Source organism: Morone saxatilis, unplaced genomic scaffold (assembly GCF_004916995.1).
Source record: "Morone saxatilis isolate NCDOM2014 unplaced genomic scaffold, NCSU_SB_2.0 Contig19, whole genome shotgun sequence".
In the NCBI taxonomy this organism is placed as follows: Eukaryota; Metazoa; Chordata; class Actinopteri; family Moronidae; genus Morone; species Morone saxatilis.
Genome location: NW_023339751.1, coordinates 14,603,781 through 14,616,406, shown reverse-complemented (window position 1 = coordinate 14,616,406; position 12,626 = coordinate 14,603,781). Strand labels below are relative to the sequence as shown.

General features: G+C 40.0%; 1 protein-coding gene across 1 annotated transcript in view; it reads right to left on the bottom strand.

Annotated features, from left to right (window-relative positions):
• Positions 1 to 12,578, bottom strand: part of rgs7a (regulator of G protein signaling 7a) — a 50,406-nt gene extending 37,828 nt beyond the window's left edge. Inside the window, exons 1-2 of the mRNA XM_035663550.1 lie at positions 12,384 to 12,578; positions 11,336 to 11,454 (exon numbers count right to left, since the gene is read on the bottom strand). Of these exons, the coding sequence (XP_035519443.1) occupies positions 11,336 to 11,413 (78 nt within the window). The 5' untranslated portion in view covers positions 11,414 to 11,454; positions 12,384 to 12,578. The remainder of the gene's footprint in view (positions 1 to 11,335; positions 11,455 to 12,383) is intronic.
• Positions 12,579 to 12,626: the final 48 nt, after the last annotated feature.

Sequence of the window (12,626 nt, the reverse complement as noted above, 5' to 3'; positions counted from 1 at the left end):
TATCTTTTGTCCAACACAGGCAGCAAGAAAGAAGAGGCAATGCTACATGTCCATGAGATCTATGGTGGGGTTAAATTGGGAGATGAAAAACACTGTTAACACTGTCCAGTTGCTGATTTATAGGCCAGGCAGAGAAGAGATACAGAATCTGATACACAGTATGTTCTAATTGTCAGTGGTGGACAAACTAATTGGTTTCTCTTCAAGTAAAAGTAGCAGTAAACTGTGTAAAAGGAGTAAAAACACTACTGGAGGGGAAGTGCATTAGTATTAGCAACAAAATGTATTTAAAGAGCAACTTAACACTGCTGCAGTGATGTGAAGTGTACCCAAGGGTGGTTCAGTACACTGTGACTTCACTGTTGAGTGTGGCTACAGGTGAAACAGACCACACCTCTGGCCACACCTATCATTAATTGTGGCAACAAACCTGGAACTTTCAACCAGAGAGGATACTGCTTTTCAGCCTGCTGTTAAAATGTATTAATGTTATAATGTTAGAACTGAAATTGGTCCAGACAGTTATATTTTTATATATAATGTATACTTAGTTATATATAGCAGTTATTTAGGTACACCTAAGCTAATGCACTCTTGCAACAAATGCTATCTTCATGAAGGTTATAAAGTTCAACTTTTGCTGAAAATGTTTTAGAGAGGTGTTGATTCAACTTTTTGGAGGATGTAGTTTTTGTGTTGTTGAATTATACTGCAGTATATCTTTAAAAATAATAATGGGGTGGTCAATGTATTATTTTTACTGATTGGCAGCATTTAAATGTTGTAGCTGGCCAAGATGCAGCAAATTGTAACTACTTTGGGAACTGTTGTCTAATCTACAACAATTCAGTTTAACAAACTCTATACAATGATCAAAGGTTTTATATTTAATCTAGTGATTAGTATAGCTGTCAAATAAATTTAGTGGAGTAAAAATGAAACCTTAGTACTGTACTTGAGTAAATGCACCCAGTTTTTCACCTTTTCATTCATGTAGTTATTTTTGAAAAGTATTGAGTGGTTAAAGATGCATAAGCTCAGGCACTGCACTGCAGGCATTCGTGGACTGAGCAGCACTCTTTACAGTGTGTGAATGTTTGCTCACTCATACGCATGGACAGAAATACACACACATACACACACATAAACACACTCGTGTTCTGTCACTTTGCTAGGGGTGTGCTGGACACATTGTTGAAGTGTTGAAGATAATAGCATTTGACAGACTGCTGGTGTGGTTGTCATGGGAATGCCAACAGAACAGCCACCAGCCACCACAGCAGAAACAAAACGGACGGCAGGAGAAAGCACAACCGTTGTAGACAGTATTGTCCGCAGGAATGTCATCTCTCACTTAGCAATTAGACACTATAACTAGGACTCAGTGTCTGAAAACCAAGCTGAATAAAAGAATGGTTACCAAGAAAAGAAATTAGGGGGTGAGTGATTTTGACCATGCCTGAAAAATGCATGTATGACATTATTAGTATTAGTATGGCAGTAAACTTAAATAAGACTAGGGCTGTGTCTCAAATCACTCCCTATTTACTATACAAGGAACTGCACTTACTGTCCACCATTTTATTTGAGGTACTGAAATCTGAATGTGTGAATTTATCCACTATAGTCTCACCTCAAAAATACCATAATGGAACAAAAAAGGAGTGTCCATGACATGTACTTTCTACTAACTGTTCAACAATGCAATGTTCTGCATTTTATAGATGTGACACTGTTGTGCATCTACAGCTGTCAGTGAAAAAATCTAAATCATGATGGCTAGCACAATAATTGTCAGGAATCATTACAATCTTTGGTTAGTGATTTACTTTAGCAGGTTTTTGGCCATAAACCAAATTAGTGAGGACATTTTGACCTGAAGACAACACTAAGTGATAACAATTTATCGTCTTGGGAACATGAATGTCTGTACAAAATATCATGGCAATTTATCCAGTAGTTATTGAGATATTTAAGTCTGGTTTAAAGTGGTAGAGCCACACAGCTAGCATGGCTAAAAACAGCTTATCGTAACCTCATGTACCGCTATATTAATAAGCATTTCCATTGCCAGCTATATCAGAATAGCTGTGATTAATTATCTTGTTTACATTGCTGTCTGGACAAGAAAAACAGACTATACATTTGTTTAATGGGGCCAACTTTCCTCTACCCAGATCCTAATTTACCTCCTCATATTTTACAGCTGACATAATTATTTCAAGCACACTTCCAAATATTAAAATATATGGAAATAATATAGGCTACTTAGTATTAGCTTCTGGTTACCCAAACATTTTGAAATCGGAAATTGTTTCTTACCTTTCTGTATTTAAATCATCATAAAACTCTCAAGTTAACTATATAATAGTATAATTAATTGCTTGACTTGAATATTATTAGGGTATTTTGCCAGAAAACATTAGAGTTGTAGAAGGACACTTACCCATATAGCCAATATACTTAAGACACACAAACCACCACTGCATAATGACTTGTTAATGACTGGAAATTATTATTGTGCTACATTTTTGCAGTGTAAAGCCACAAGACGAGAAAAAAGCAGCAGCAGGTTGAGTCAAGATGGCGCCCAAGGTTTATAGACTAGGCTGTACTGTGGATGGCTGTGCTTGCTAAGCTGAACTAATGGTGTGAAGCTGTGAGCCTCAGTAGGCTGCAGGTGGAAACTGCTCAGCACAGTGCAACCGGCAGGCTGAGAGAGTGTGTGTGAGTGTGTGTGTGTGTGTGTGTGTGTGTTTCTGTCTGCCACAATGATGAGTTGAGAAGTGCACAATTCTAGACAAAGGTGTGTCTGCGTTTGTTTGGCAAATTTAAATGTATGTCTGAAACATATGAAAATGTACCCTTTGGAACAATTGCTGTTTGACTTTTATTATTTCGCTGGTATTGGATTTGTGTGATGGCACTCAGTCATGGCAGGCTAATCACTGAGACATGATTGCTTCTGGGAGAACGACTCCTCATTGTTGAGAGAGGCACTGAGCTGCAGGGGGACAATCAGGCCAGCACTCTCAGTTACACTTCCAGTCGATTTGGATGGAAAATGCCACATGCAATGGTTGTTTGTTTAGAGAGACTTCACAATAAAGCTATGAGTCACAAGTGAATCATTTCACACAGGAGGAGAGATGACTGTACTCCGGCAGGGTCTAAATACATTCCTCTCCTCTCTTTTTCACTGTTTGAGGATAAAAGCTGAGTGGAGTGGCATGGGCTCTGACTAGAGCTCTGATGACTTCAAAGAGAGGTGAGGGATGTGAGAGGAGGGGACAAAGGTGGTGGATGGATGCTTCTTTGGCAAAGAGGGAGGGGGTAGAAAGAGAGTGAAGTGCACATGTGTGTTGGGGTGAGAGAGACAAAGAGAGAAAGTTAGTGTGATATTGCGAGGATACATCAAAGACCTGAAACTGAACAAAAGAGGACATGAGAGTGGGAGGGGAGAGTGAGGGAGGAGAGGGGAATAGAAATAGTAGAGGGCAAAGTGTGAACACCAGAGCGAGAGGGAAACTGGGATGAAAAAGTCTTGGGACTGAGAGAAATGTTTTCCTAAGTCTAGACAGAAAGAGAGTCAGCGAGACAGTGAAAAGTAGAAGGATGTCTTGCAGAAAGACTACATTTTTGCTTCAAGCTGCCAAAATACACTGCAGAGAAGGGAGGTAATGCATAAAATACTTTGTGGAGAAGATAACAAGATTTCTTATTTCAATTTACTTTTGAAGGCTCTTGATGTGCAAATATGATTTTAGCTTTGGCAATGATTTGAAGCTGCTATGAAATATACAGTGTTTGTACCGCATTCCTCTCATAATTTATTATCTTTGGCAGAATAAATTTGAGAAGCACTGACAGAAAAACAAAATTGCAATTAGAAGAAATTAGGTCATAGTGGTTCATGTTTCACATTATGGATCTGATGTCTATTTATGTATCGTTAAAATGATCATTTGTGATCAGTTGTTATCTGAAAATGCTGTACCTGTCTTATATGACAAGTAATCGCTTACTATAGGCTAAATGCACAATGAGAACTTATTTGGAAGGGATGCAACAGCAAAATGAGAAGCAAACGAGATACTGGGTTTCTACAATAAACAGAGACACAATGTCTGACACATCAAGACATAGAGACAAGCTAACAAACAAGCGGGAATTTATACTTCATAGACAGAGTGTGGGAAGGAACGAGCCGTCCTCAGAAATAACAGGGGAGTGCATTAGAAACAGAGACTGCATGGACACAGTTGCGATGCAGATGGTGTATGTAGAGAGAGGAGGGTCAGCAGTGGAGGGACAGAGATATAAACAAGGAGAGAACAAGGACGCATTAATGTTTTGGATGGGTGCATAGACGCATACCGAGTGTATGTTGAATACAGACAAATACAGCAAAGAAATTTAGATAAACCTGTCATCCTGTCTGTTTCCCTCAACATCCTCTCATTTTCTCTTTTTCTCTTTAGTCCTAACTGAGCATCTCTGTCCTCATTAAGGCTATCACACTGGAGATGGCAGAGAATTCATTCACAACTCTGGCCGGGGTTGTCTGTAATCTTTCGCTAAATGTTGAGCTGGAATTAAATGACCAGACAGAAGCGACGCCTGAGTCAGCCTCTATCTTAATGCCCAGGCTTCTTTAGACCCTTATATAACCCTAACAGACAGGACTAAAGTCTCCAGCTGTGGCAGACATATACAGAGGGGAGAGCTTGGAGCAAGACAGGCTCAAGTATCTTTTCACTGTCTTCACGAATGGCCCAGTTCACTATTTAATATTTTATCTCTGGTTGAACCATATCGAACCAAGAGTTTTGATTTGATGTATCAAAGTAGGTTATGCCATGCAACTTCTCCCACAATTCTGTTCACATTAAACTAATGCTAATTATTTATGTGCAGCATTTAGTGGAATTGCAGCAAGTACTGTGCCATTTTTAGTTCAGTGATCAAAAAAGGTGTATGACATTGAGATTGGAGATCCTGGTTTGGATCTTGTGTTATACTAGAAGTAAATGTTGCACTTGGTCATGTTTAACCTCATCCATACATACAAATATGTGTATTTGCTTTCTTGTAATGAGTTAGATGTGAAGATTGATACAAAGCTGGAGCCAGCTGCTGGTGAGCCTCGCTTTAGCATAAAGACTTTAAACAGTGGGAAACAAAATCTGCCTAACAGCATCTCTAACACATTTTATCTCATTTATTTAACCTGTACAGACACATATGTGTTAATTAGCAAGCTTTATAGGTTCTGGTAGACAGAACAGACAGATATGAGCGTGGTATAGATTCTCTTATCTCCTGGCAAGAAAGCGAATAAACCTATTTCTTACAGGAATAACAAAAAATAAGCTAAACTTTGACAGTTAATGTTCTGCAGATATGTTCAATTTGCACATTCCGTAGCTCAGCAGTGGTGCATTGCTATGTGCCAGTGTAATTTTTGATTGTACCACAGAGGGGTGCCAAATTGTTCAATAAAAACCACTGGGGTGCCAGCTCTACCAGTTGAGCTACAAGGCCGCCCCATTTTTGCAAAATATAAAATGTTGACTAATTGCTATCACAGAAAGAGTAAGCAAGTGATAGAGTAACTTGCCTCTTGTGCCACCTATTGTGTATGTCTTTTCTGTGCACCTGTTTATTTTGTGTCTTTGTAGGACTGAGGAGAACAAACTACTCACATAAACTGTATTCTGTGTTCCACATCTCAAATTGTTTTTTCTTTAGAAAGCCTCTAGTCACTCATGATATTTGTGGAATGTATCATTTATACCTTGCACTGTGACGAGCTGCAGCATGGCTTAGTGGATTATCTTACCCCCCAATAGTATGAGGAGATATACCAGAACTACGCTACTATTGACTGTAGCATGTGTCACTAATGCCAGCCCCTCTAATTGCCGTTTAGGTATTGATGTCAGCAAATACAGGCAAAATTGATTAGTTTGAAACGCACAGAGCCATAAATGCCAATTTTCCATCCAACAGTGTCTGCCAAACACCCACACTTTCCCTAAACAGTGTGTGCAAAAAAGAACATGCATGTTTTGATACACAGGAAGAGAAATCGCCTGGCTGGCAAGCTGACATACAAAGAGCCCTACTTCACACACAAAGATTTCTCTCTGATCTGGCAATTATAGATCATCCCACCTCACCCCCCTCTCTCCCTCTTTCTCCCGGTCTTCCTGATCTTCTGATTGCAGATTGAGGGAGACAGGCAGTACAAGAACCCTTCAATCTGACTCTTCACTGAGAAAAAGCTGAAAATGTATTCAGTTCCCTCTGCTTTATGACTCATGAACAATGTAGGATGGTTGGGAAATTGTATTGATAAGAGGGTAGGCTGGTATATGGTAGGTTTAACAGATGTAGATTAGGCCTAGATGGAAAATTGATCTCTGCTGAATTTGTAGTAGTCTAAACCAAGACCCAGTGTATTAATAATGGCTACAGTTTTGTATCGGCTAACAATACTGTATTACTGCTGTGTTGCAGTGATGCAGAGGAGAGGGACAGTCTTGTTCCTGCAAAATGATCTCTTGTACACAACCACTTAATCAATTGACAAATCAATAGCATGCATTAATACATTTGCCCTGTTTGTTATTTCTGTTTGTTCATTACTTCATTACTAAGTCACACTAAGGGGAAATGGTTCAAATCTCACAGTGCTTCATCAACACCCTTTTCAAAAGTGTGAAAGAGAGTTCCCTGAAGCTAAAAACACAGAGGAAATGCCAACATTATAAGAAAGAAAGCTGGTAAAGACATGTTAATAATCTTTTTGATTTGATTATTATCCTCAGAGGGCAATTCCTGTTATAGGTTTATGTTTTATGCAAAAGCTATTTTGGGATTATTTGGTAGTTGGTGCATAAACATTGGAAAATGTTTCCACATAGGAAACTTGATTGTAGCAAAAGTTATAACTATGACAAGTAATGTAGTATTTGGTAATATGACATGAAACCAATTTTATGATTCATTCATGTTGATTGATGATGATTTGAAGCACATATCATCAGACTTTGTGATGGAACCACTGCAAAAAAAATGTTAGTTCTATGCAGGGCAAATAGCTACCTAAACATGACATAAAGTGACAATAATTAAACTTTAGGTGAGGTTTTATATTCCACTGTCTGATATTGTTTGGCCATAACACCCACAATTAGTGTGCTTACATACTGCAAAGTAGTGAAATGTTCAAGAACAATAAGAACCACAGACTCATACATTATTTTTGCGTCATTGTCATCTGCAGAAAACACCAAGTTTCACCAGGGACCAATTATTTCAACGATGCACAATATTGACATTTATGTAAGCATCAGAATTTAAAACACTACTCTCCCGTATCGAGTGAAGATAACAAAAACAGTGTGATACAATGTTGCATGTGCTCAATGGGAAACAGAAGAGAAAATACACATACAGTACAGGATTAATGGCTCTACACAGAGACAGAAGCCAAACTGGCTGCTGGAAGAACAATTACTGGATGCCCGTCGGCAGCTCAGATGTAAATAAGAGTGGGCTGGTGCCTCAGCTGTCAGATAGTACACCACAGAGGAAGATCAGACTCCAGTAGTTACAGTTTACTGCAAAGAATGTAATCTTAACTATTTTATTTTATATGGAAAACTAATATTTATTTAGAAACTACAAGGCAAACTTCCATTGTTGTAGGGCAAATACATTTTTTTTTTTTTTTATGCAAGTGCCTTTAAGTGCTCCCTGAGAAGTAAAGCTGCAATTTTGAAACTTGTGGAGCGTTAAATTATTACATTTCAAGCCAAATAACTGCCGGAGATGAACATTTTTGCTGCACTGTTTGAGAAGCTCTGTCAGTTTTATGTGGTTGGGGAAGCAACAGAACATTTCCAATCCAAAAAAGCCAAAATGCTGTGCCATTTCTGAGGGAAAATGTGAATAGGTGAGGTTGTAAAGCTGTGTGTCTGGTATATGACAAAATCTCAGGTGGGAGGCTGTTAACTGTGTCTGTGGCCTTTATGCTCATCTTAAAATTTATTTTACTGACTGAATAAAGTTGGAAGAGACTTTCTGAGGATGAGGTGAATGTAGAGAAAACCTCAGTATTTTACTATATCTATAGGCCTACTACATGTTAAATCTAATCATTTTAATTAATATTACTGTGTTTTCTTTCCTGTTCCTTACCACTCACATATTTACCAACAGCACACACATGCTAGGACACAAACACACACACAAAGCGCCGGTTGGTGAGAGAAGATGTTCCCTCCTTGTGCTGAGTGACTATGAACTTCGCCAGAGCTGTTTTAGGCTCGCATAAAAAATTCAGGACTCTCTCTTAGCAACATTCGCCCTACATACAGCACACACATGATCACACATGCATCACAGCATTATTCATGGTGCACACATGTGAGCAGGAGTGGAAAAAATGCACTACAATCTGGTGCATTTGATGATATAAGCCTGACATGTTTAACATTAGAGCAGCATAACATCACAGAGACTTTCATATGGTAAATAATGATCTAGACCCTCAAACAGGCTGTGCATATCAACTAAATCATTCCACTGAACATTTTATTGGCATTTCTTGATAAACCGGAGTTCTGACATATCACTTGTTAGCATCTTCCTTGGATTCATATAGCGAGTGATTAAATTTTCAGGGTCACCAGCAATTGTGGTCAATAAATCAGTTTATCACAAAGCCAGCTGTGTGTATGTGTACATGTCTTTCTGCACATGTAACCGATAGAACGACATGTCTGTACTTGTGCATTTATATTTTCGATACATCAACACAATCAAGGCGCTTCTGTGCATGCATCCTTAAGAAAAACAGACATCTCTGCTCACATCTTCACAGCAAGCAGGTGAACACCTCAGCTCACCCATCTGTTTTCATTAGAAATTAATGACAGGAGTGGAGGGGTGGATGGGCCCCAGAGAAAGATTGAGAGAGTGGAAGGATATAGTTATGCTCCCAGTGGAAAGACTAACAAACCACGTTCTGCTATCATCAACCATAAAACTCCCTCTGCTCATGTTACATAATCCTTCCACTACTATGCACTACTAGCACATTGTCAACTATCGAGTAGATGTGGCCAGTTGCTTACAGTAATATCAACATTAGCGTTTCCACTGTGTATTTACAATATTGATGTGCAAGTGGTCTGAGCCACAAAACAGAACATAAAGGCATGTTTTCCACTTGAGAATTCACCCCGTCTTAGTGTGGTTCAGTCAGTGTGGGTTGCAACACCTCTGCCAAGTCATCTCCATCTGAAAAGCATTTGGGGCACCTGTTCATCCTGGCGGTATCCACATGTCTACAGACAGCACTCCTACAATTGCAGTTTTAAGTTAAACCCACTCCAGAGTCGCAATTTCATCCTTGCTCCCTTCACCGTGTTCTTTCATTCTGCAGTGTATCTAGGTCAGTCAGTGTACAGAGCCAAGTTGCGGTCATGTGTGGATGTGTGGTCAAGTAGTGAGAAGAATTGGATCATGTGTGAAAGTAAAATATCATTACCAAGATATTACTCACAAACACTGGTGAACAAACAGCTCCCTATGTCTACAATCCACATTGTCTCCTAATTTTGAAGCAGTAAGAAAGACAATTAATTTTGGTTGCTAAGCTAAAAGCTGCAAAACAAAGACACAAGACAATGTTTTAGCTTATTTGCATACTTGATTCAGATCCTTCAAGGCATGATGGAAAACGCAGGACTTTGGATCAATAACAGGAGAACGGAAGAGACATCACATGTAATTGAATAGCTGGAAAGATTTTAAGTCAATAGTTGATGCTCTTATACAGGATCCAACTAGTTTTCATGCCTTAGCATATTTTGATATTGTTAAATAAAATTGAATAAGAGACATGATTTCCTCCACTGTCTCCACAAATAAAACTAACAAGGAATGACAAAACCAGTCACATTCATCTATCTCCATTATCCTCAATATTTGGCCTAGTTTATGAACAATCTAGTTTACGAGCCAGTCGTCGTGCTTTGGTAAGATCCTGAAAATTGTGACTTAGAAAATAGAAAGCACTCCTTTCTGCTACAAGGAGAGCGACACTTCCAGCAAATCTTGTCCCACACTGGCAGTAATATTGCCTAACACGCTGTGAGTGCTATAAAATACCGTCAATCTATGATATCATGCTATGCGTATCCTCGTCCTGGTGTGCAGAAGCTGTCGCAGATGGAATGGGAGCATTCGCTGAAGGGTGAAGAGAACGAAATGAAGAAATTCACTCAACGCTTGAGTCATCCACAAGTAAGATGAGAAAATGATCACTTCATTGGTGCATCTGAGAGTGAAGTAAAACATCACCCTCCGCATCAGGCACTGTTGTGTTCGTACATACAGCTGTTGTTGCTCTGGTGTGGTACTTTAGATGTTTCATACATTTGCAGGACACCATAAGCTAGAATCCAGCTATATTTAATCATGGAATAATGATACCTGGGAAAAGTTAAATAGGCATTGGACACATACAGCATGGATTATACTAAAACAGAAAATCCCTAACTATTGTCTCCTGATGGTACTGACAGCAATTTTCAAAACCGCTTATTTCAGGTTCATTTTAATTTGACTGTATTTGTCCCAGGAGAAGAAAACATTATAACTAATTCAGTGCACACGAGGGGCAGAGTACATACCCTTGTATGTTTAGAGGTGTTAAAGTTTCTATAAGAAACTATAAATGGACCTCAAGTCTCAAAGTAAACAAATGCTAACTTCCCTGCAGATTATTATTTCATTAGTCTGGCCATTTCACTCCCCTACCTCTCTCAACTCTCTAATGTGGTAACAGATTTAACAGTGAGGAAACACACCACTAGCAGTGTAATGAACAATGGTTGAAAAGCCTTTGGCTTCCTTTCAGTTCCATTAATGTCAGTCAGTTAAAAATCCATCCTCCAACATGTTAGCAATAAAAGCTGATGGTTTAACTGGGAAAATGTGCAAATGCCTGTCAGGGTGTCTGACTGTGAGTGTGTGTGTGTGTGTGTGTGTGTGTGTGTGTGTAACCATGTTTTGAATCTACTTGCATGTCATGCATGTTGTGTGAGAAAATTGCATGTTCTCTCCATGCTTTCATCAAGCTGATGTAGCATTACTGCCCTAAATGAACCATGGCAAAAGAACACTGTCTTGCCATTAGTATTAGCAATTTCCATTGCACTGCTCATCATCAAGTAAATTGATGCAAGAGAGAGTTACACACACTCAAACTCATACACACACGCACACACGTGCAGGCTAAAAATAGCAGCTGCCTTACCTTTCTGTACACTATCATGTTGGGGGACTCATCCGCTACCCCGTTGGTCCCCTGCACACCGCTGTTGGTCTGTGCCATGATCCAGTAAGTAAATCTGCCACAGGAAATGTCAGGTGCTCCTGTTGTGGACAGAATGAATGTTTTGGTACATCAGAAGAACAATGGACAACAACAATGCCTGAATGTGACATGCCCTTACCTTGCCAAGAAAAGAACGATTTACATAACTTGTGGACAGATGTGCAGAGCTCCTATTTTCCTAAGTGTTCACATTTCACAAGGTCTTGACAAGGACATTTTTTTTAAAAAGCAGTCTGATTTTGCACAAGGCATGGCTGCTGGTACAGTATAAATCCCCCTGAACAGGGCGAAAGTTCAACTTGAAAAGCAATGATTGGCACCATGTAGGACTACTATCATTCTATTCTCAGATGAATTCATTGTGCACAGAAATCAGTGTCTGAAACGAAGAAAACATTTTACTGTTTGTTGACATCAGGGGATCCAGCAGCAATCCTACTGTACATCCTAAGATTGCAAATGGCAAGATAAGGTGAGATGAAGACCCGGACCCCCTGACAACGGTAAATGCAGTAAAACAACACACCGTCCCCGGAGGAGGTAGGCTACTCTACAATGCAGCTTAGATACATCCATTCGGGTAGAGCAGCCATAGTCGGAACGTGCTAGGCTGTGCAGATGTAAGGGATATCGTAGGCACGTTACAGCTCCATCAGTCTTTCTCCCCCTTACGACACCCACACGACATCTTTGGGAGGTTTAGTCTGCAACACTAAATAGCCCATAGCATGCAAACAGCGAAGTCATGTAACCTGCTCTTCACATGAGGACGTTAGCTCTACTACATACTGAGCTTTTCTTACCACAAGCCTCAGTCCGCTTCAGCACCTTGGACAGCTACAGTACAAAAAAACCGCCCGCGCCCGTTATCGTCCCTCTCCTTTTAATCACGAACAAGCGCGTAAATACACAGACAAACACAGCGACATCGGTCACCGGAGGAGGAGAAGGAGAGGGGGGGGCTTACCTGAAAAAACGCGCAGCCCGCTATAGGACTCCTGAATCCTTGCAGAGGTGGAAGCCTGGTCCTTCGCGTTCAGTGTGTCAACTGGCAGACATAGGAATGCGAGGATTATTCATTGGCAATGTGAAGAGGCAGACATTCGGTGGACACTTGGTGTGGTACAGCAACCCTGTCTCTATCTCTCCTCTCCTCCTCTTCTCCCCAAACGATGCTCAGAAGCAGGGGCGCGCCACCTCGGAGCGCCGT